Source organism: Ascaphus truei, chromosome 4 (genome assembly GCF_040206685.1).
Source record: "Ascaphus truei isolate aAscTru1 chromosome 4, aAscTru1.hap1, whole genome shotgun sequence".
Lineage (NCBI taxonomy): Eukaryota > Metazoa > Chordata > Amphibia > Anura > Ascaphidae > Ascaphus > Ascaphus truei.
This window is the reverse complement of record NC_134486.1, coordinates 334,627,654-334,653,272: the sequence shown is the minus strand read 5'-3', so window position 1 is coordinate 334,653,272 and position 25,619 is coordinate 334,627,654. Positions and strand designations below refer to the sequence as shown.

Genomic DNA, 25,619 nt, shown 5'->3' with positions numbered 1-25,619 from the left:
TAAAGGAGAATCGCTTGACTTTTGAATCGCACTGATATTGATATTTTCAAAATAAAAAAAACAGAATAAAATATGGCAACATTACTCACCATAGAATTTCCCAATCTGCTGGCGCCGGACCACTGCCAGTCCCGTATTCTTGATCATACACGTTGACAGGTGACAGCGGGACTACTACACCTGTAGTCAGCTGATGAGGCTGGAAATCGCTTGGGTACATGCAAGCTTGCTCGAAACTATATGCAAAATCTGGCTCAGGCTACAGGTATCCATGCGTGGACAGACAGCAATGGTCGTCACTGACGGTCGGACCGTTATTGGAAGCCGATGCTGGTGCTGGTGCATTGCTTGCCAGCGACTGTCGTTTCTTAGTTGGTTTTAACACGACCTTTTGACTTTTGCCGTCTGCATGATCATAGATACAGGAAAAACCCGGTGATACACACCAATACCCTCCAATAAATTCGGGATCAATATGATAAAAACATGGATCGCTACATAACTTTTTCCTTATTGCACGCTTTCACACATGAGGAGCTGACGAAAATTTGTAAAAGTCATAGTTTTCGATAAAATACTGATAAATTTGAACAACTGTTGCCATCTTATCATCTGTTGCATTAATCGAGGCCCATATTAAATAAGCGTACGTTCTGTCGGGTTTTTGGAACACGAGCTGCACTTGTTCACTCATGGCGGCGGCACTGACTCTGGAGAATAACAGAAACTGGTGCTTGTCTTTCTTTAATATGAAAAGCCTTAATTGATACATTATTGTAACCTCTTCCTTCAGTCCCAAGGCCAATTTACAATAGCCCACTGTGGTATCTTTTTTAAACGAAACACCTGCAAGTCGACACATTACTGAAGCGCATGCGCATTACAATTCATGAATATCTGCCATCTGGCGGACACGCGAAGATTTTCAACCAATTAAATCTAAACCTTTCTCAATAAACGCATCAACCGTGCATCAACCGCGCATCAACCGCGTATGAACCGCAGCTGTGAATGCAACATGAATGCGGCATGAATGCGGCATGAACGCGGAGAAGTGCGTAGCATTCGGAAAAAAATCCCGGAAAAATGCAGTGATGTTGGAGAATAAAAGGGGCCGCGACAGTAGTATAACATAGAGAAAATGCTTTTAGCCATCTTTCACTATCTTTAGAACCAGCCTTTAACTCGCGTCAAAATATTGCAAGTTTTTATAGTGTGATATGTTTTTTACTGCTTATTGAAGAACAGTTTCTGGCAAAAAAAAGCGATTTGGGGCAGTTTTTGGCTTATCGTACATTTTTTTTGCCAGTATTCTAGTATATACAAAGCCTATTATAGCATGATATTGCCTTGTTATCGAAGCTTAGTGAATTGCAAAACAGGCAATATTGCGCTATAATGGCATTTATAGTACTATAAGGCACTTATCGAAGTTTAGTAAATGAGTCATGCAACAAATAACCAGAACTGTTTATTTATGCATTTTTCCACACATGATAGTTGAATAGGGGTACTGTTATCCCTAGATGCACTTTAGAGTGCAATTCATCCATCTTATGACTATGCTTAATTTAATCAAATAGGCATGAACAGACCAAAATAAAATATTAGTTTTAAAAATACTATTTAGTATTTGCTGATTATACAAACTTCTATAGCACATGCACTGTTACAGTTTTTCCTCAAGCATGTTTAATAATTTCTCTTAAATCAGCACATAGTGTGAAGACTAGACATTTTACATATTTAGAAATATAGAAATCCATAGAAAATTATTATAGTACTTGTGATGTTTAAACCACTAGTAATTGTTTTTTGGCCCGGCCCAGCAGTAATTGTTCAGTTTCATCATTTGTGCATGCATAAATTGAATCATTAAAAAGTGGCCTACTAATTACAAGCTGTTAGATGAGATCTACGTAAAATGTAATCCACTGCCTACAGCAATTTAGTTTAGGAGTATGGAAAGGTCATCCCATCCAATAATACAGCAGAGGAATAATATACCCTCAATACAATGGTACTGAAGTAGCATCTGCAGGAATTCAAGGTCATTCAGTGCATTAGTTGTATGACTTTTATCGTTATGGTCATTGGAAAACTAATGCACAGATATGGAGGAAAATAGTGTGCTTTAAAGTAGATTATCAACCTTTTTGTTCCCTAGCTTTTTTGGATTTTATTTTGAAAAATTCCTCAAAACTGCTGTGGAGTGTAAATATGTCCACATTCTCTGCTTATTTCCCTTTTGCTCTACTCTACTGAGAAGCACATGATGTAGCTGCTTTGAATGCAGTCTTCAAAAAGCCTTATTAGAAATGCTGTATAGTGATGACTTTCTTTCTACTGCCAGTTTAAGTCAGGAAGTGTCACGTAATTAGAGGCGATAAATAGCCATGCTTACAGTATTTCAGTTTTGGGTAAAAAAAAAAAAAAATAAGTTGGAATAAGACAAATCTTAAAAATCAGTGAGCAGGAAAAACATTGGAGAGGTGGGAACAGAAATATTTGGGAGTATATCAGGAGGAGTTTTGTTAGTTTTACTACAAAATACAGTCTGGCCTTTTTTTATTTTTTGATATACATCTGCACACATTTTTGTTTACATCTATTTTTTGACAGTTATTATATGTTGCACTTGGCATTGTTTCCTCACCCTGTTGACTGTATCTACGTATGTATATATAAAATGGAAAAAGCCGTGTTAGTCCAGTTGCGATAGTGCAGAATACAGTAGAGGCAACGTTTATTCTAACATTTGCTGTAAACTAGCTGGGTTACATTCTGGGTATGTGCTGGGTATGTGCTGGGTATGTTCTGGGCTAGTTTGAGGCACGTTTAAGGCATTTCTGCATTGACTAACGATCCATAGGATTAACACAGCAGGGATCCCTGGCAGTCCAATTCAGTTTGAATGGGACTGCCAGGGACCCCCGCTGTTAATCTGATAGGCCATTAATCAATGCAGAAATGCTGGGGCTAGTTTAAGGAAAGTTTAAGGCATGTATTCAGAATGTACCTGGGTGTAACCTGGGTATTTTTGGGAATTGCCACTGGTTTTTGTTAGAATAAGAGTTGCCTCTACTGTAAATGAGTTATTCAGTATTAGGTGATACCTTTTTTATTTAGACTAACAATTTATGTCATAGGACAAGCTTTCGAGAGTTCTCCTCTCTTCCTCAGGTCTTCAATACTTGTTTACAAAGGAATCTATGGCTAAAACAGGTTTGGAAAGCAGGAAAAAATAGAGATTTTGATAAGGTAGGTGAGAAAGGGATGTTTGAAGAAGGTGATAAGTAACAGCTTGGAGGGGAAGGGGATGCTGCGGGGGGGAGTTGTGGATAAGAACATTTTCCGTGAGGCAGACAAGATAATTACAAACAATTGTGATAGCGTGTGAGAAATCCCATATCCGCATTCAGTCCTCTTGTTTTGATGTCAAAGAGTCTTATCATTCTGAGTTCAAATGTTTTCCGTTCTTGGGTGCGTTTAAACATTCCATTGAGGATTTTGATTTTTATATCATTTATGGAATGATCTGGTTGTGAGAAATGATGTCCCACTGTTGAGCAGTATCTTCCTTCTTCGTGGTGGAGTATAGAGTGTCTGTGCATATTCATTCTGCCTTGAACGTTTTGGCTGCTTTCCCCAATGTAGCATCCGTGATCACATTTGTTGCATTTAATCATATAAAACACATTCCTGGATGTGCAGAAGTTTGATCCTTTAACATTGCCTTTTCCACGGTTGTGACTGGCTGTGACATCTTGACATATACAGTATGTTTGCAGAGTTTGCAACGTGTGTTGTTGCACGGTTTTGTGCCATTATCAGTGTCTTTAAGTTTGCTATGAAGTTTTCTGCTGACTAATTTCTGTTTGAGGTTTGGTGGTTGCCGGAACACAAGAATGGGGAAAGATTTCTTTAAATGTCAAATCCTCTGCCAGTATAGGTTGCAGATCTTTGATTATTTTTCGTATTTCCTCTAGGGTAGGGTTGTATGTGGCCACTAGTGGTAGGCATGTGGTAGGTTCTTTGTGTCTATATTGTAGCAGGTGTTCTCGTGGGGCTTTTAGTGCAGATGTAATAGTTCTGGCAATAGTCTTTGGTTTGTATCCCTTCAGTCTGAATGATTCGGAAAGGGTTGTGAGATGTCGGTTTCTGTCTTCCGTGTCAGAGCATATGCATTGGTATCTAACAGCCTGGCTGTATATGATACCTTGTTTTGTATGAGTAGGATGGAAGCTAGAGTTGTGGAAGTAACTGCATTTTGCAATTTTTCAGTGTTACTGTTGAATCTTGAAAGTTTACTAGGTTTGCCGAATAATCAATTTTGAGTAATTGATGGATAGAATGAGTTCAGGGACTCATAGAATTGTTTTAGGTTTCCTTCAATAATAGAGTTATGGTCCCTAGTAATGTGTGTATGTGTGTATATATATTGTGACGTCTCAGTCCCAGCGTCGGATCTTTTGTCCAGATCAAAGGCAGGAAACACTGTACTTTCTAAGCAGGGGTTTATTTACAGGGTACAAAGCAGGTACAGGGTTAACTCATAACACAAAACAGAAACAGAAGACCTAACTCCTTCCAGGAGTACTGACTAATATTGCTTAGTCCCTAACTCATCGTGGGAGAACTTAACTCTATCCCCACTTTACCCACTGTACCTGCATCAAGTCCCCTTTCAGTCTCTCACAGGCCTGTCTGTGTGTGCCTTCCCAGATCAGTATACTGTAGCAGCAGCGTCTCTCACCCTCTCTGTATAACTCTCAACAGTGTGTGTCTGGCAGCATGGGGGGGAATCTCTGTATCACTTCCTGACTATACAGGCTAGGCTAATTAGCTCATTATCTCACAGATGAACAGACCTTTCCAGAATGATTAACTCTATGAGAGCTGTAAAGTCCCACAACTGCCCCATTCTAGCCCTTAGAGGGCAGTGATGGCATCACATATCCCCCCCCCCAGCGAAACACTGTCCTGTGACCGGCCTATGCACTATCTCGTGCACTAACCTCTTTGTCAGACATGTCTGACATCCACCTCTTCTTAAAGGTTTTCTTCATTAGACCTCCTGCTGAGCAGTAATAGAGTCCAGCATAGTCTCCCACTCAGTCTTCAGAGCTTCGAGCTCTTCGCCTAGGTCACACGGGGTTTTCTCTGCCTTCTTGCGGCCAGCAAGCTCAAACTCCAAGTCCTTCCTCAGGTCTTGAAGCTGTCCTTCTATACTTCTTTTCTGGCTCAAGGCAGCTGCCAATTCAATTCCTCTCAGGGCCTCCATCTCTTCCCGGTGTTTGCTCTGGATTTGTGTCAGCGCATCCTTCAGATTTTGGATCTTTGTAGTTTTTGTCGCTAGGATTGCTGCTGCTTCTGTTTTCCATGCCTCTTTCTCCTGGGAGTACTGATTTTTGGTGATGAAGCAGGCTCTCTGCTTCTCAGCTCTTTCTCCAGCTTCAGGTTATATTCCTTTATAGCAGTGAGTTGCTGGGACGTGTGTTCAGTTATCCGCTTTAGCACTAGAAGCCTTTTATTCAACTTCAGTTTTTCAGATTCCAAGGTTTGGACATTTTTAGTTTTTTTGTATTCTGCTTCCAGTGATGCTCGGGTAAGGCTCAGGGTGGCCTTCAGCTCATCATGCTGCTCGACGAGGACCCACTGGGTACTCAGTCGCTCCTGTAGCACTTGCTGCTTTACTTTACCCAGCTCTGTTTTTAACGTGCAGACCTCTTGTTGAGAAACTTCTTGCTTGCCAATGAGGCATTGAACGCCTTGTTGGGACACCTCATAGAACTGTTTCCAGTCAACACTCTTTTGGTCTGACTCACTTGGATTTCTGCTTATGGCGGTATCGGTAGCCTTTGTCATGCCAAGGCTAGTAGTCACTCCTGTGACGATTGCACCAAGCGCTCTATGTTGTAATCCACCTCTGGTCTTTTCTGATGCCACGGGGTAAACTTTCCCTGCAGCTTCTGTTGCACACGGAGGTTGTCCTTTCCGTGGGGCCACATAGGAGTCCTCATCGTCCTCTTCTGAACTGCAAGAACTGTGCTGAACCGTAGAAACCCAGCACGAACCATGCCCCTCAGAAAAGTTACATTCCATTGGTTTTGCGTTACGAGGGCAAACTGCGGCCACATGTCCAAGTTCATGGCATCTGTAGCACTCTATATATCTTTCAAAACTGGGTCGGTGTTTTGTCTCCAGTCTACTGGGAACAACGAGACCAGAGTCCCTCCTAGGTGCTGTGGGACTTCCTACTCCTTTACGGAAGTCAATGAGTCCTTGAGGTTCCTATCCTGTTGAACAGTCTTATCGGACCTCCTGGAGCGCAGGAAGCGAGAACAGGAGCACTCATCTGGACATGAACTCTTGGACATCTCTTTGGCAGTCAAGTAACATTTGACTAAAGCGACCAACTGTTCGGCGTCTTTGGGGTCACTCTAGCTCACCCACTTCTGGATAGTGCGGGGGAGACCCCTCAGGAACCGGTCTATAACAACTCTTTCGACAACTGCTGCAATGGAACATACCTCAGGCTGGAGCCACTTACTTGCAGAGTGTATAAGGTTATAGAGTTGAGAGCGGGGTGTCTTCTCCAAATCATAACGCCAGGAATGGAACCGTTGGGCCCGAACTGCGAGGGTGACCCCTAGCCATGCCATAATCTCCGCCTTCAGGGTGTCATAGTCTTTAGCTTGCTCGGGCTCTGAGTCATAATAGGCTTGTTGTGAGTCACCCACCAGGAAGGGAGCAATTATTCCCGCCCACTCCTCAGCTGTCCATCCTTCGCGTTCTGCGGTGCGCTCGAAGATTGACAGGTACGCCTCAACGTCATGGTCCATCGTCATTTTCGGAATGAGGTGCGTTTTTACCTGGTGAGTAACCTGTGGGGCCACTCCAGGCTGGGTGGTAATTTTCTCTCCCAACACTCGGAGCTCCTGGTGTAGGCGAAGTTGCGCCTCGTTTTGCTCATCTTTTAGCGTCTGATGTAGGGACAGCGCCATCTGCTTTACTAACGCCGCTGTACTTTCAGTTTGTGACTTTGTCATCTGTAGTAAACTCTCATTATAGGATTTTGACATCTCTTGGGTCTTTGCCAGTTGCTGCAAACCTCGCATTAAAATTGCAGAATTTTCTGTTCGTTTGTACTGAAGCGAGGTCAGAAATTCCTCCATTTTCCCCTTTCACTGCCTTGTGGACTGCCCACATTCTCCACCAATTGTGACGTCTCCGTCCCAGCGTCAGATCTTTTGTCCTGATCAAAGGCAGGAAACACTGTACTTTCTAAGCAGGGGTTTATTTACAGGGTACAAAGCAGGTACAGGGTTAACTCATAACACAAAACAGAAACAGAAGACCTAACTCCTTCCAGGAGTACTGACTAATACTGCTTAGTCGCTAACTAATCATGGGAGAACTAAACTCTTTCCCCACTTTACCCAGTGTACTTGCAGCAGGTCCCCTTTCAATCTCTCACAGGGCTGTCTGTGTGTGCCTTCCCAGATCAGTATAGCAGCAGCGTCTCTAACCCTCTCTGTATAAGGCTGGGGCCACAGAGGGGTGAGGAGTTCGGAGCCACGCTGACGCTGAGGCTCGCCTGCTGAAATCTGCATGATTTCATGCCCATGCAGGTGAGCCAGCGGGCGCCATCGGAGGCGGGGGGAGACTGAGGGAGGCGGGGCAGTGACGTCACTGGGCCAATCGCCCGCGACGCACCGACGTCAACGTCACGGAGCCGACATCACGGCGCCGTGACGTTGATGCTGCTCCGCGCTGATTGGATGTTTTCAGCCTGCGGACTGAGCTCACGTGAGCCCCCTCTCAAGGCATCCTCATTGAGGATGCAGGGGCTTAACGCGGAGCATCCGCACGGCTCAGCGCGGCCTGTCCTTCTATGGACTCGGCCTAACTCTCAACAGTGTGTGTCTGGCAGCATGGGGGGGGGAATCTCTGTATCACTTCCTGACTATACAGGCTAGGCTAATTAGCTCATTAACTCACAGCTGAACAGACCTTTCCAGAATGATTAACTCTATGAGAGCTGTAAAGTCCCACAACTGCCCCATTCTAGCCCTTAGAGGGCAGTGACGGCATCACAATATATATATTGGATATTCCAGGCAAGTTGGGTGTTATGCACATAGGGGTTGCAACACTTTCCAACATATAAAAAATAAAATAACAATATATGAGTAACAATGTACTTGGGGTGACATGTTATGGTACTATAGCATTTTAGGTACACAAGATACCAGTATAACGTTTGCAAAAGAGATTGTGTCTTGTTGCTGTAGTTATGTGATTGTTTTTTATGGGCTGTTTTTTTTTTTCAACTTTCTGTTTATTATTTTTCAGATAGATATCATACAGTTAACATTGCGTTACACTGTCCGGTTGGACAGACTCTACATCGGACATACCACATTTAACAGACACGGGAAGGGAAGACAACAAGACATAGACAGGTAGGGGGAGAGGGATAAGGGGAGGGGAGAGGGGGGTAGGGGGGCTTTGGGAAGGCGTTCCCATTCTCTTCCTGAATCCCTCTGTCAATTGGTCACCACCGACTCTCGGTGTTGTAACTCTCCCTCGTACTGGGGTTTTGAAGCACCAGCTTGTTCCCAGCTCTCTATATGGGGGGGGCCTACCGTCGGTTCTCTACGTCCAATCCGTCTCCTTCGTTGCGCATCCAAGGAGAACTCATTTGTCCTATTAAAGCCAGATGGTGGCATTGCTCAGCCCTGGAATATCCATCTGGGCTAGCCACGGCAGCCAGACCTTTTGAAATTTTGAGCCAGTGTCATTAACCAGACTTGTTAACTTTTCCATCTGGCCTACAAACCAAATTCGATTTCTAATTTTGTCTATTGATGGAATTGCGTTCTGGTTCCACAATGCTGCAGTCTCGCACCGCATAGCTGTTTGCTTAGCAGGAACAGCCACTGGTCTAGCTGAATTTGGAGGCCCAAGATCCTCTGCAGCCAATCTAGAATCTGTTGCCAAACTGGCATAAGCTTCGGGCAGGACCACAGCATGTGCACCAGATCACCTCTTTCCCCGCAGTGCCGCGGGGAGAGCGGGGAAGCGCCTTTGATAAATTTAGCTAATCTAACTGGGGTGAGATACCACCTCAACAATACCTTATATGAGTTCTCCTTCAATGTCGTGCAGATAGAGCTACTGCCCGCAGCCTTGAATATCTCAGTCCAGTCGTCGTCCTCTAATGTTTCTTGTAGATCCAACTCCCATTGACTCATGAATCTGGGTCTGTTTGTGTCGTCTTTGTCAGAACCGACCACATTTCTGTACAGAGTGGAGATCAGTCCCCGTGTGTCAGTGCCCCGCACACAGAGCCTTTCAAAATTCGTTAAAGGTGGTCTCACCATGTGTTTATTGTAAAATGCCCGGACCTGGAAGTATCTAATAAATTCTGTGTTAGGGATGCCTGTTTCTGACTTTAATTGGTCAAATGATTTAATAGTGTTTCTGCCCTCCAGGTCTTTCAATCTATTAACCCCTAATTGTCGCCAGAGCGTAAAATTCTTCCCCTCTAGTCCAGGAGCAAAATCCGGGTTACTATATAAAGGGGCATTAATGTGTGTTTAGAGGTCAATGAGTCACTCTGTTTAGACACCTCACAGACTGAAAGTGAGTTGAGTACCGATGTCAAAGGCTCTTTTAGAGCTTTAACTCTTTTTTTGGGTACCAGATTAGATCCCTGAGCTCCAGTGGGGCACACAACTCCCTCTCCAGTGCCACCCACCTTCGCAGCTCTGGGTCTCCATGCCATTGCGTGATTTGGCACAACTGCACCGCTTTATAATAGGACAGCAAGTATGGCACTGCCAGTCCTCCCGCTTCCTTAGATTTTTGCATAATAGCTGCCTTTATCCGTGGTTGTTTGCCTTTCCATATAAATTTTTTTATTGAATTTTGTAAATCTTTAATCTCGGATCTCACCACGGGTATCGGAAGAGTTTGAAACAAATAGAGTATCCGGGGGAGAATATTCATCTTTACACTGTGAATTCTGCCTAGACATGAAATTGTTACGCCGGAGTAGCCCGCAGACCAGACCTGTCCCTAGAACTGAAGTGGCAGGTATGAATACACACACCGACAGAGCGAGGGACGTGTCCGGGTTGTGGTATTAGATGGTGCCAGGCCAGATGGGGTGTATTGCGAGAATACTTGCCGATACCGTTTTCCGAGAAGAATGGTCGTTGTCGTTGCCGAGATCAGGGGTAGGAGATGTATGGAGGAATCGAGATGAGTGCCGAGGTCGAAGGGAGCCAGAAGGTACTTAAACAGGAACAATCCGAAGTCGAGAGCCAAAGGGGGTAGTCTGCCAAGCCGCGTCTAAACCGAGAGAATCAAAGAACAAGCACTGTGAAACACCCATACAAAAACTATGACGAGCGAGGAAGCACAGAACAGAGAGGGTATATAAAGCTGGAACAGCCAACCAGGAGAGGGGGCGTGCCTGGGGGAGCCAAGGGAGCTTCAGTGCATTGGCAGCTGTTCTTAGAGCTCAGGTGACACTCAGCAAGAGCCAGATTGTAACCATGCGGTGTTTGGGGGCGGAGCCTGAGTGGGGATAAGTTCAAGGGCTTTTGTGTGTGCACTGTAAGTCCAACGTGTGCATGGGAGGAAGCAATGTGGGGTTCGCACGTGCGTGCGGGGCGGCGATTCCGCGCCGACGGCTGCGGCGCAGAGGGAGGAGGAAGAACCTCGTGGAGCGTCCCACCATGCCGAGGGGTAAGTGATGAAGCTGAAGGGGGCTTGCGTGGTTGTAGTGGAAGGGTCTGAGAAGTGTAAGGAGAGAGCCGTGAGCTCCGCCTGAGATGCTGTGTGCTCACATTCCTAACAGAAATACCATATGCCGACCAGTCTCTCAATTCCTTTTTTAGAGTCCTCGCTAGACTGGGATAATTTGCTTGATATAGGGAGGCTATCTTTTTTGTGATATGCACCCCTAGGTATTTTATGGACTTGGGCTGCCATTTAAACTCAAAATTGAGTTCTAATAGTTTTTGCATCTCGTCGGGGATGTTCAAGCCCATTGCCTCAGTTTTTGTCTGGTTGATCTTGAAACCTGAGATCTGATTGAACCGTCCCAAGAGCGCAAACAGATTGGGGAGGGAGGTGAGTGGCTTGGTAATCGTCAAAATAATGTCGTCTGCATATAACGCTAACTTGTGCTCCTGTGAATATATTTGGACCCCCGTAATGTCTCTATTACTACGTATATGTGCTGCTAGTGGCTCAATGCATAGGGCAAAGAGCAGGGGTGATAGCGGGCACCCTTGCCTTGTCCCACTTTTGATTGGAAACAACTCGGAGGGGAAGCCCTGGTGGAGCACCCTCACTGCTTGAGCTGTGTATAATGCTTTTATCGCCCTTAGGATCTTTTCCCCGGATCCAAATGCCCCAAGCGTGGTCTCCAAGTATGGCCAGTAATCCTGTCAAAGGCTTTCTCCGCGTCCAGGCTTAACACCAAGCTACGAACCTTGCTGGCGTTGACAAAGTCAATTATATCTATTACTCTTCTTGTATTATCGGCCGCTTGTCTATCTCTAATAAAACCAACCTGATCCGGATGGATCAGCCTAGGCAGGACAACACTTAATCTATTGGCCAGTAATTTAGAATAGATTTTAACATCCGAATTTATCAATGATATCGGCCTCTAGCTTTGGCAATTTGTGGGATCTTTGTCCTTTTTGTGGATCAAGGAGATTGATGCCTGGAGCATCTGTTCTGAGAAGGGCTCTCCCGCCAGGACCCCGTTAAATAACCAGAGCATATGTGGGGCTAGTGTACCTATACATTTTTTGTAGTAGAGGTTGGAGAACCCATCTGGGCCCGGGGCCTTGGAAGACTTTAAATTTTTGACTACCGCTGTCAATTCCTCCCGTGTAAAATCACCCTGTATCGCCTCCCGCTCCAGTTTGCCCAACTGTGGCAGTACAGCATCTGCTAAAAAATTACGCAGTATGCCCCTTGTATTTACATTATGAATCACCTTCTCCCCGTTGTACAGCTGAGCATAATATTGTTTAAACTCCTCCACTATAACTTTGGGGTTAGAGGATGTCTCCCCTGACTTAGTTCTAATTGCTTGTATATTATAATTTGGTTGCCTATTGCGAAGTCGGTTAGCTAACATCGTGTCTGGCTTGTTGGCTTTCTCATAAAATTTTCTATGTGTCCAACTCAAGTCCTTCTCGGCCCTGGAAGTGAGGAGGAGGTTAAGCTGAGTCCTTACATCCTTCAACTCCTTCAACTCCTTTAGGGTATCTCCTCTGCCTGATCGGCTATGTAGTCCCCCGATCCCTTACAAGTATATAGAAAATTCAGATGAGTAAATGGAGAACCTTCTACTCCTCTGTATTTATATACATACAAACTTGCACTCCTGTAAGATCCATCATTGTAAATTGGAGAACCTTTGAAGAATTCTTCAGTTAAAAAGATTCTTTATCTGATTATCACCCCTTTACAAGGATGCCCATTTCTTGATCTTAGAGCCAGAGACCCAGACAATGGTATCGGTGTAACAGACTCCTGGTTGATTAATCTTTATTACATATTGAGATTTAAGAAGAGACCATAAGCATCTATTTTATAACATGCAAACTGTGCATAGCTTGACAAAGTCTGTGTTTTTGGATCTTTAAAGAACCTAGATAAGATGATTATAGATCATTATCAGAATGAACTATACTTGATTACCTGAGTGTGTAACTACATACCATTTAGGTAATAATAAATGAACAATTACGTAATACTTGTACAGTTAACATGATACCCGTATGTTTAAAAAATACATTGCCTCCCTATTGAAAAAGCGCAATACAAAATTTCCCTATTCGCTGATGATATCATTCTCACTTTGACTAAACCCCTAACTTCCCTCCCTAACCTTCAGAAGGAACTAACGGAGTTTGGTAAAGTATCAGGATACAAAATAAACAGCGAAAAATCAGAGGCTCTAAACTTTGTCTCCCAGATCCCGAAGTCAAACTCCTCAAAACAAACTTTAACTACAGATGGTGCCCTTCATACATTAAATATCTGGGAATTAATGTGTCAAGGCACTACCGGGATTTATACCGGGATAACTACCCGAAGTTATGGGACAAGATCATAAAAGATCTAGATCAGTGGGAAGGTTACCAGATATCGTGGTTCGGTAGAATGATATCTACCAAGATGAATATACTCCCAAGAATGTTATACCTTTTCCAAACACTCCCGACCCACATTCCGGGCACTGATCTAAAACATATTCAGAACAGACTGTTTCACTTCATTTGGCAGGGCAAGAGACCCAGAGTCGCCAGATCGGTCCTGTTGGCAGCAAGATCTAGGGGAGGACTGGGAGTTCCTGATCTACATAGATATTACTTAGCTGCACAGCTCAAGCAGGTAGTAATGTGGAACTCGGACCCGACCCGTTGTAGTTGGGTAGAGATAGAGACTCGATGTGCCAAAATGCCTTCTCTGCAAGCCTGCCTCTGGAGCCTGGACAGAAGAGAGGGGCATACACACAATCTTAAACTACAGGCCTCACGGTTCACGTGGGACGTTTGGATAAGATGTAAATACAAATACGGCCTTACCACCAAAAGTTCCCAATTGACCCCTATTTTTAACAATCCAAAGTTCCCCCCGGGATGTGGATCTAAACTGTTCGACCAATTCAACACACGGGGTATAGAGGCGATTGCGGACCTACTGAGCCTAGGGAGGCTTCTGAGCTTCCAAGAACTGAGGACCAAATATAAAATTAGAGAATTGGACACATTTAAATACATCCAAATCAGAAACTTTGTTAGGACAACATGCCCTCTCCCAGAATACCCCACTCTCACGACGTTTGAACACCTTTGCGAGACAAAGGACCACCAGAAAGGTCCAATCTCGGACATATATGGTGCTCTAGAGCACTCCTTGACCCACCAAAGAGCATGACTATACTCTTACAAATGGGCAGCAGACCTAAATATAAATATCGACAGAGAGACTTGGGAGGAAATCTGTCAGGCAGCCTCAGAAACTGCCCTATGTACTACAATAAAGGAAAACATTTATACAATTATGTTTGGCTGGTATCTTACCCCAGCACGATTAAACCAGATCTACCCTCTGGCATCAGACCTATGTTGGAGACGCTGTGGTCATAGAGGCGACATGGTCCACATCTGGTGGACCTGTCCAGAAATTGTGAAGTATTGGGCCAAGGTCCAAATTTTGATAAAAGAGGTAACCGACCTGGAAATACCTATCGAACCACTGACCTACCTGTTGGCCGCACCAATGACCGACATAGTCCGGCCAACCAGGAAATTAATATCCTTCATTCTGACCTTGGCAAGATGCTGTATCGCGGCCTCCTGGAGGAAAACAACCACGCCGGCACTTGGTACGATCAAAAAAAGTCAGCGAGGTGATGATCATGGAAAGACTTACCGCCATAGTGAGACAAAAACTCCCCGCCCATGAGGACATCTGGGAACCATGGACCTCCTGCAATAGGGTCAGACAACCAGCTTCAACGAGACAGAGGACTACCCCCTCTCCTTGAGAGAACAAAAACTACCTGCGAGACTACATCCCCAACAGCCAGATGGGACACCCACCCCCCCCTACCCTTCCCCATCCAACCCCCTCTCCCCTCCACCCCACTCTCCCCCCTGCCTCCCCTCTTGGAAGGCACTCCCCCCTCTTTTCAGACAACTGAGGTTGTCAATCTGTTTCCCCCAAAAAATATGTCGATTTAAAAATGTTAGGCTATTTCGCTTGTTGTACCTGCTTCCATATTTAACTGCCTAATAAAATTATTTGGAAAAAAAAAAAATACATTGCCTGGGTCACTGTGTATAGTATAAATTGTTTGTTTATAAGGAAATATGTTGAATAGTATATACTTTAAAAAAGAGAGATTGTTTTAAAAAAAACATTTAACATTAAAAAATCTTTTGGACAAGAATGTAAATCCTTGTTTAAAAATGCAAGGATAATTTAAAAAATGTTTTTATTATAGCATTAGAGGTCACTGGGTAAAGTACATAAGGTTAGCAGTACAATTTATTTTTGTAGCCCACATTGGAACAGTCACAAATCTTGGGAATGTCCATAGTTGTTTTTTTTTTTTTTTTAAAGAAGACTTTTTTTTGGGGTAAACTCTTACATTAACTGGAAGTGAAAACAGGGGAAAGAATATCTTGCAGCATCAAACTTGGTGCAGTCTGCATTCCACCCATTTGTCCCATGAAATGGAAGCTGTGTCTAGGGAGGTTAATGCATGCTGCACCCACACTGGATATGACATTGTGTCACTTAGACTGACTATGCTGGGACCTAATGGCATTACAAAGAGGGTATGCATAGGTAGGCATAGGATGTACAATACTTACTCAATACCTTTTACTTTATAATCTGTGAGAGTCAAACTTTGTAATAGCATATTGTGTGCAGCTTTGCGAAATTTGCTTTGTCTTTATGGCATTTAATTGATTTTTCCAGATTTATTGTTGAGTGCTTGTTACGGTAGACTAGGCATTTATACCTTTTTACCAGGATCATTCATTGAGCAAAACATGTAAAGTGAAATAAATTGTGTTTTATTCGCATGAAAAGGCATACACACTATGATATACAAACTACATAAGAAAAGACACACTTACTTGGGAACTGGGGTAAAAAAAATTGTAGACTTTCCCAGCTGCTGTGCACACTCTAAAACAGAGTTTTCTCCTTGATCGGGACACAGCTCCAAATGTCCTAGAACTAAAATTGCTTGCAATCCCAACCGCGACCGCTACATTTGTTTATGAGAACTTGGTCGCAAAAAGCTGGACTTAGAAAATATTCCGGGTAGGTTTTTCTGAAGCCAGTGCCTTGCTATTCGTGCAAGAGCACTTTTTAGCACATTCAAAAAGCCTGCCACTGTTTTGGCGCTTGAGAATCTCCTGACTGATTAGCTGAGGGGTTTCTTATAGTATTTTGGAGTTCTTTCATAAAATACTATAGCTAATCAGAGCGTGGGAACTTTCTTACTAGCCAATCAGAGCGATGATGGTCTAGAAAGCCGGGTAAGTGGGGAATCTGAATCTGCCAAGGGACATGCACAAGTTTGCCACCTAAGTCCCTTGCTATTCAGATGCCACCTGCTGGATCAGGCTCCTCCAAGTCTGGTGAGACAAATGGTAACCCGGACGACTTCCATTCATCCCAGGACATGGGTACTTAAACCCTTCCCTGCTACCCAAATGGTCTTCACACCTCAGACATCCTTTGGTGGCTATGACTCTGATGTTCTGCAGACTTACTAGCACCTAACTTTGTAGCCCTGGTAGCCTGTCAGAACATTGGTTCTGAAAGTCCCAGCTCATTTACCATGCACAACTTTATATACCATATTAAACAACAATGAATAAAATATACTTGTATATGTCCTAAGTCTCTGGGTATGGGGAATAGAATAGAAAGCTGCACTTTATTTTCTACTCGCCTATATTCCCTACACACTATCTCGTAGACATGGACTTGAGTCAAAGTGTCCCCTCACAACCCCAATACAGGATCTGGGCTACCTGGGCAGTAACTTGGTATCCCCCTTAACCTAGGGAACCCTTATGGTTACAGGGATATGTATTGGTAAACTGGTGAGTATCACACGTACATCAATATAGTTAGATTTAAGCAGAACATGTTATGGACATGTTACCAATCTGTGCTCAGGGTACAGGACTTCTAGGTTAGCTGGCTTCTCACAGGTCTCGTGGAACAGCATGCAGGGTACAGCAGTCGTCACCGCAGGGGAACTGCCACTCCAGATGAAGAGAACACTCCGATACCGAGTGTTACGGTGGAAAGTCCTATCAACTGTATCCAGCCCTCTGCACACCAGCTTCAAAACGCCACACGGGGCGGAGGATGATTCGGCTATGTATGCCGCTGCAGGGAACCTCACCGTCAGCCGCTTACTCGGAGAACGCTAGACGCACATCCGTGACGTCATCGGGCGGCGTCAGCATCGTGCGCGAGTGGGTCACTGCTTGAGGAAGCTAGAAGTCCCAAGAATGTCCCGTATAATGCCCGCTTAAGGTCGCGAGCAATTAGACAATGTATTAGACAATGTATTAAAACATCCAGTATATAGGAATAAATGAATGCGCCCTCAATCCAACGCGTTTCGTGTTTACAACACTTCGTCAGGGAATGGAGGATTAATTCATGGGGGCGCTTCATATACCCACAGATCTCTTATGATTGGCTGCTTATCAAAAAGTCCAGCCTCTCATGTGGGAGGTACAATAAAACACAAGTGTTTCCAAGCAAACATAATTATTTTACATAAAATACACACAATATATTTATTAATCAAACAAAAAACTTTTCGGCGATGTTGCTAGAAATATAAAAAAACACATATTAGTACATAAAATCAAACACTTAATATAATTGTTATTTAAAAAGATCTATAAGGTATATATGAAAGAGGAAAAAAGAAAGAAAAATATATATAGGAGAGGTATAACACCAGTTTTGTGACCTATATAGAGAATACACCTATACTCTAAAATGACAGATTTATAAAATTATTATATTTTAAAACAATAATTTAAAATAATTTAAAATTACTTAGTAAAGGGACCAAACATCGAGTTCTTCATTAAGTCCTAGAGGAGACAGAGTTTGCATTTTATAAATCCACAGACTTTCCTGTTTTGAAAGCATCTTGTCTCTATCTCCCCCACGTCTTCCAATGTTAACAATTTGGATACCAATATACTTCAAAAGACTAGAGTCACAGTTATGTTTATTTTTAAAATGTCTAGAAACACTATGATGTTCTAAACCTAATTTGATGTTTCTAGCGTGCTCTAGTATCCGAATCCTCAAATATCTTTTAGTACGTCCAATATATTGGTACCCACATGGACATTGAAGCAAATAGACTACATGTGTGGATTTGCAAGAAATGCAGTCCTTCACCGTAAAACATTCCTTTGTTGTATTTGAAATGAATTTTTTACGGTCAGTATGGAGCATTTTGCAAGCTTTACATCTACCGCAACTAAAATTGCCCTTAGGTTTTACAGGTAACCAGGTTGTCCCCGATTGTAAATCAATTGGGGGACCAATATCACTGGGTGCCAGATAGTGTTTCAAATTTTTTGCTCTACGGTAGATGAAGCTTGGTGTGGACTGTAGAGACGGGCCAAGGATAGGGTCATTACATAGAATATTCCAGCTATTACCTATAATTTTCTGGATATTTCTACTGACTGAGTTATACTCAGTGACAAAGGGGACTTTAATTACATTGTCAATATTTCTATCCTCTGTCACAATTTTAGTCTTATTTTGTATCAGAAGCGACTCTCTGTCCATGTCATAAACCTTTGCTAGTGATTTAGTAAGGAGGGCCCTATCGTATCCACGTTCAATGAATTTATCAAATAAGAGCACCGATTGGCTCTCAAAATCAGACAATAAACTGCAGTTACGTCTTATACGCATAAACTGGCTCTGTGGGATGTTATCTATCCAGGACCGTTTATGGTTGCTTGTTGATAATATGAAGCTATTTGAGTCCACTTTCTTGAAGAAAGTTTTAGTATTAATTTTCATGTCTATTCTAGACTCTAAATGAAGGTCCAGAAAGTGAATCTCTCTGTCATTAGATTCAGCTGTAAACCTCAAATTGAAAGTGTTTTTATTAAGATATATCTTAAAAAGTTCCAAAGTATTCTCATCACCCTCCCAAATGCACAGAATATCGTCAATATATCTTTTCCAAACAATTACATGGTTTGAGAAGGGATTATTATGCCATATGTGTTGGTCCTCCCATGATCCCATGTAAATGTTGGCGTAGCTAGGGGCAAAACGTGTCCCCATAGCCGTACCACAATTCTGAATATAATGTTGATTCAGAAAAAGAAAATAATTGTGGGATAGTATAAATTTAATTGCATTGACGATAAACTCACAATTCAGAGGGTGTAATTCTACTGCACCGACACACTTTATTCGAGCAAATACCCGGTATGTACCTGGCAGATACCTGGAATGCGCCGCTCCTCACCTCTGACAAGCCCCGTTGCATTTGCCTTCCCAGCCTGGGTTCATGCCTGGCTGATGGGCGGCTGATCTGTTAAATGAGGATGATTAGGATTTAATAGGCTGCAATGCTTCGCGTGTCTACCAGATGGCATAAATTCATGAATTGTAATGCAGTGTATATATATATACTGTGCAGTATTGCAGCCAGCGGGAATAAAATGCTTCAATCCCTGCCTGAAAAATAACTCAATGTACTCGGGCAGAAAACAGTCACAAACCTCAATACACCCGGGTATACCCGAATTCGTGGGACTAGCCAAGCTCGAATAAAGTGTGTCGCCAGTGTAGATCCTTCATTAGGGTCTCACTGATGGCTTGTAGGCCTTTATCATGGGGAATACAGGTATATAACGACTGGACGTCGAAAGTGGCCCATCTATAGTTTTCTTGCCATTTTATTGTTTTCACTAAATGGAGAACTGCCGTTGTATCTTTTATGTAAGATGGCTGCACTTTTACATATTTCTGTAAAAAAAAGTCTATATACTCAGACAAATTGGCCGTCAGTGAGCTAATGCCAGAAATTATTGACCTACCTGGTGGATCAGTCAGTGATTTGTGTATTTTGGGAAGGTGATAGTACACCGGAACCTTTGGAAATTGTGCATATAAAAATTGAAATTCAGCTTTATTAATTACAGTGGATTCAATAGCTTCATCCAAAAGATTTTTTAAATCCTTGAGGTATTCATTTGTAGGATCGTGGGGGAGTTTACCATAGTAAATAGGGTCATGTAATATACGGAATGCTTCCTTTTCATAGTCCCTTCTATTTTGAAGCACTACCCCTCCCCCTTTGTCTGCTTGTCTTATGATTAATTCATTATTGTCCTGTAATTCTTTAAGGGCTAAATGCTCATTGTACTTTAAATTATGTTGAATATCTGTGGACTTAAAGTTTTTTACTAATGATATGAACTCGTTATTGACTATATTAAAAAATGAATCAATAAAACTGCCTTTACTATTAGCAGGATAAAATCGAGATGGTGGTTTAAAAGGCGTATGTTGACAAAGTGTATCCTCAAAAGTATCATCTCCAGAGACTTGATCTGTCTCCACTAATGTATAATTAATGCTTCTTTCCTTTTTAAGGAAGTGCCTTTTCAAAGTCAAGTTTCTCGTAAATTTGTGTAAATCAGAGAATAACTGAAACCCATTTGGGCCGCTTGACTTTGAAAATTTTAAGCCCTTATTTAGAACTTGTTTTTGGCAAGGAGATAATATGATTGAAGATAGGTTAAAGATACCATCCACTTTATCATTTGAGCCTAGTTGGATTCCCTTCTCTGTTTGGGGTTTCCGCCCCCCTCTGGTCCCTCTTCTGGTGAATGATGTCTTTTTTGGGATCTCGATATCTCTTGGCTTTTTATCTGTTTTTCTCTCTCCAATTTTCCCTTCTCTGTCGGACCCAAATATCGTGATTTCAGGGCCTCCAGAAAAAGGGAACGTTGTGGAGATTGGCGCTCAGAGTTCGTTCGGGGTGGTGTACTAGCTCGTTCATATTTATCATACTGTTTCTCTCTATAGTTAGACTCTCCATGTTTTGAATATTCTGATCTGGTATTAGAACAGATATATTGACGATATTCTGTGCATTTGGGAGGGTGATGAGAATACTTTGGAACTTTTTAAGATATATCTTAATAAAAACACTTTCAATTTGAGGTTTACAGCTGAATCTAATGACAGAGAGATTCACTTTCTGGACCTTCATTTAGAGTCTAGAATAGACATGAAAATTAATACTAAAACTTTCTTCAAGAAAGTGGACTCAAATAGCTTCATATTATCAACAAGCAACCATAAACGGTCCTGGATAGATAACATCCCACAGAGCCAGTTTATGCGTATAAGACGTAACTGCAGTTTATTGTCTGATTTTGAGAGCCAATCGGTGCTCTTATTTGATAAATTCATTGAACGTGGATACGATAGGGCCCTCCTTACTAAATCACTAGCAAAGGTTTATGACATGGACAGAGAGTCGCTTCTGATACAAAATAAGACTAAAATTGTGACAGAGGATAGAAATATTGACAATGTAATTAAAGTCCCCTTTGTCACTGAGTATAACTCAGTCAGTAGAAATATCCAGAAAATTATAGGTAATAGCTGGAATATTCTATGTAATGACCCTATCCTTGGCCCGTCTCTACAGTCCACACCAAGCTTCATCTACCGTAGAGCAAAAAATTTGAAACACTATCTGGCACCCAGTGATATTGGTCCCCCAATTGATTTACAATCGGGGACAACCTGGTTACCTGTAAAACCTAAGGGCAATTTTAGTTGCGGTAGATGTAAAGCTTGCAAAATGCTCCATACTGACCGTAAAAAATTCATTTCAAATACAACAAAGGAATGTTTTACGGTGAAGGACTGCATTTCTTGCAAATCCACACATGTAGTCTATTTGCTTCAATGTCCATGTGGGTACCAATATATTGGACGTACTAAAAGATATTTGAGGATTCGGATACTAGAGCACGCTAGAAACATCAAATTAGGTTTAGAACATCATAGTGTTTCTAGACATTTTAAAAATAAACATAACTGTGACTCTAGTCTTTTGAAGTATATTGGTATCCAAATTGTTAACATTGGAAGACGTGGGGGAGATAGAGACAAGATGCTTTCAAAACAGGAAAGTCTGTGGATTTATAAAATGCAAACTCTGTCTCCTCTAGGACTTAATGAAGAACTCGATGTTTGGTCCCTTTACTAAGTAATTTTAAATTATTTTAAATTATTGTTTTAAAATATAATAATTTTATAAATCTGTCATTTTAGAGTATAGGTGTATTCTCTATATAGGTCACAAAACTGGTGTTATACCTCTCCTATATATATTTTTCTTTCTTTTTTCCTCTTTCATATATACCTTATAGATCTTTTTAAATAACAATTATATTAAGTGTTTGATTTTATGTACTAATATGTGTTTTTTTTATATTTCTAGCAACATCGCCGAAAAGTTTTTTGTTTGATTAATAAATATATTGTGTGTATTTTATGTAAAATAATTATGTTTGCTTGGAAACACTTGTGTTTTATTGTACCTCCCACATGAGAGGCTGGACTTTTTGATAAGCAGCCAATCATAAGAGATCTGTGGGTATATGAAGCGCCCCCATGAATTAATCCTCCATTCCCTGACGAAGTGTTGTAAACACGAAACGCGTTGGATTGAGGGCGCATTCATTTATTCCTATATACTGGATGTTTTAATACATTGTCTAATACATTGTCTAATTGCTCGCGACCTTAAGCGGGCATTATACGGGACATTCTTGGGACTTCTAGCTTCCTCAAGCAGTGACCCACTCGCGCACGACGCTGACGCCGCCCGATGACGTCACGGATGTGCGTCTAGCGTTCTCCGAGTAAGCGGCTGACGGTGAGGTTCCCTGCAGCGGCATACATAGCCGAATCATCCTCCGCCCCGTGTGGCGTTTTGAAGCTGGTGTGCAGAGGGCTGGATACAGTTGATAGGACTTTCCACCGTAACACTCGGTATCGGAGTGTTCTCTTCATCTGGAGTGGCAGTTCCCCTGCGGTGACGACTGCTGTACCCTGCATGCTGTTCCACGAGACCTGTGAGAAGCCAGCTAACCTAGAAGTCCTGTACCCTGAGCACAGATTGGTAACATGTCCATAACATGTTCTGCTTAAATCTAACTATATTGATGTACGTGTGATACTCACCAGTTTACCAATACAATTTTGTTTAAATATTGCACAATGAGGTTTTTTGCGCTGTCTCTTTCTTTGTTTTTGCACTAGTTTGGTTGTGGAGCGGTACCACGAGCGCAGCAGCATAAACCTCTCATATTGTAAACAGGTTATCTTATTTATATTATTAATATCACTAAGAGCACATTAACACATTTTTTAGAGCGCAATTCACTTTTTTCTTCTATCACTATTTCTTTAGCTCACGTTTTGCGGCACTTTAAATTGTATTTTTGTTGTATTACACTATAGCTTTTAACCATGGCATGGACCTTGTCCAGCTGCAGAGAAAAAAGAGCAGCACTCTTTGATTCAATGTTTAAAGATGAGAATAAGGTCTTTGAAGATGATGATATATCTGAAATTTCTGTTGAAACACATTTCAAACAACTAGAAAATTTACTAATGGTTGAAAGCAAATTATGGTTAGAACGTAATACCCTCCAAAGATATTTGGATTGTAATAGGGCCCCACGTGGATTACGGTTTCAGAAAAACCCCACGTTTGGGAGAGACAATGCCCACTTCATGAAAGAGTGGGACAGGATCCTAGAAGAGTGTTCTAGAGATCTGATGAGACTCATTATATATGAGCGTAGTAAAACTATCACAGAATTGGAAAAGGATATCGGTAAAAAAAATTTAATACTAGAACCTCTAATAATTAATACTGATTGTTCTAAATTAAAATGCGAACTTAAAATGAACTTAGAATCAGTTACGGAGGAGATCATGTTGAACAAACAGAAAAAATTCTACCGTGATAAATATGATTACGATAACGGTAGACAGAAAGATTGGAATAGGTTTGAAAAAGAAAAAAATAAAAGTGGTAATAAGACTGGTCAAAATCCCCCGCCAAATAATCAGAAAAAGCAAAGGTATGGTAGTCACCGCACCGAAGGGAATAGAGATCAGGGTGAACAACATAGAGAACATCAAAAATCATACAAACCTTATCCTAAAAAGAATCAAGAAAAATATTATAAAAATTATAAAAATAAAAGAAGAGATAGTTCTAATACCAGATCAGAATATTCAAAACATGGAGAGTCTAACTATAGAGAGAAACAGTATGATAAATATGAACGAGCTAGTACACCACCCCGAACGAACTCTGAGCGCCAATCTCCACAACGTTCCCTTTTTCTGGAGGCCCTGAAATCACGATATTTGGGTCCGACAGAGAAGGGAAAATTGGAGAGAGAAAAACAGATAAAAAGCCAAGAGATATCGAGATCCCAAAAAAGACATCATTCACCAGAAGAGGGACCAGAGGGGGGCGGAAACCCCAAACAGAGAAGGGAATCCAACTAGGCTCAAATGATAAAGTGGATGGTATCTTTAACCTATCTTCAATCATATTATCTCCTTGCCAAAAACAAGTTCTACTGCACCGACACACTTTATTCGAGCAAATACCCGGTATGTACCTGGCAGATACCTGGAATGCGCCGCTCCTCACCTCTGACAAGCCCCGTTGCATTTGCCTTCCCAGCCTGGGTTCATGCCTGGCTGATGGGCGGCTGATCTGTTAAATGATAATGATTAGGATTTAATAGGCTGCAATGCTTCGCGTGTCTACCAGATGGCATAAATTCATGAATTGTAATGCAGTATATATATATGTACTGTTCAGTATTGCAGCCAGCGGGAATAAAATGCTTCAATCCCTGCTGGAAAATAACTCAATGCACTCGGGCAGAAAACAGTCACAAACCTCAATACACCCGGGTATACCCGAATTCGTGGGACTAGCCGAGCTCGAATAAAGTGTGTCGCCAGTGTAAATAAGGGCTTAAAATTTTCAAAGTCAAGCGGCCCAAATGGGTTTCAGTTATTCTCTGATTTACACAAATTTACGAGAAACTTGACTTTGAAAAGGCACTTCCTTAAAAAGGAAAGAAGCATTAATTATACATTAGTGGAGACAGATCAAGTCTCTGGAGATGATACTTTTGAGGATACACTTTGTCAACATACGCCTTTTAAACCACCATCTCGATTTTATCCTGCTAATAGTAAAGGCAGTTTTATTGATTCATTTTTTAATATAGTCAATAACGAGTTCATATCATTAGTAAAAAACTTTAAGTCCACAGATATTCAACATAATTTAAAGTACAATGAGCATTTAGCCCTTAAAGAATTACAGGACAATAATGAATTAATCATAAGACAAGCAGACAAAGGGGGAGGGGTAGTGCTTCAAAATAGAAGGGACTATGAAAAGGAAGCATTCCGTATATTACATGACCCTATTTACTATGGTAAACTCCCCCACGATCCTACAAATGAATACCTCAAGGATTTAAAAAATCTTTTGGATGAAGCTATTGAATCCACTGTAATTAATAAAGCTGAATTTCAATTTTTATATGCACAATTTCCAAAGGTTCCGGTGTACTATCACCTTCCCAAAATACACAAATCACTGACTGATCCACCAGGTAGGCCAATAATTTCTGGCATTAGCTCACTGACGGCCAATTTGTCTGAGTATATAGACTTTTTTTTTACAGAAATATGTAAAAGTGCAGCCATCTTACATAAAAGATACAACGGCAGTTCTCCATTTAGTGAAAACAATAAAATGGCAAGAAAACTATAGATGGGCCACTTTCGACGTCCAGTCGTTATATACCTGTATTCCCCATGATAAAGGCCTACAAGCCGTCAGTGAGACCCTAATGAAGGATCTAGAATTACACCCTCTGAATTGTGAGTTTATCGTCAATGCA

General features: G+C 41.9%; 2 protein-coding genes across 2 annotated transcripts; one reads left to right on the top strand and one right to left on the bottom strand.

Moving 5' to 3' along the window:
- Window positions 1–17,054: 17,054 nt before the first annotated feature.
- Window positions 17,055–18,750, bottom strand: LOC142492137 (uncharacterized). Its single transcript, XM_075594827.1, has 2 exons — window positions 17,656–18,750; window positions 17,055–17,422 (listed from the first exon to the last, which is right to left on the bottom strand). The coding sequence occupies exon 1, from the start codon at window positions 18,646–18,648 to the stop codon at window positions 17,656–17,658; it is 993 nt and encodes a 330-aa protein (XP_075450942.1). The 5' UTR covers window positions 18,649–18,750; the 3' UTR covers window positions 17,055–17,422.
- A 2,026-nt stretch (window positions 18,751–20,776) lies between these two features.
- On the top strand, window positions 20,777–22,982 carry LOC142492136 (uncharacterized). The gene is made up of 2 exons (XM_075594826.1): window positions 20,777–21,871; window positions 22,106–22,982. The coding sequence occupies exon 1, from the start codon at window positions 20,879–20,881 to the stop codon at window positions 21,869–21,871; it is 993 nt and encodes a 330-aa protein (XP_075450941.1). The 5' UTR covers window positions 20,777–20,878; the 3' UTR covers window positions 22,106–22,982.
- The last annotated feature ends 2,637 nt before the right edge of the window (window positions 22,983–25,619 follow it).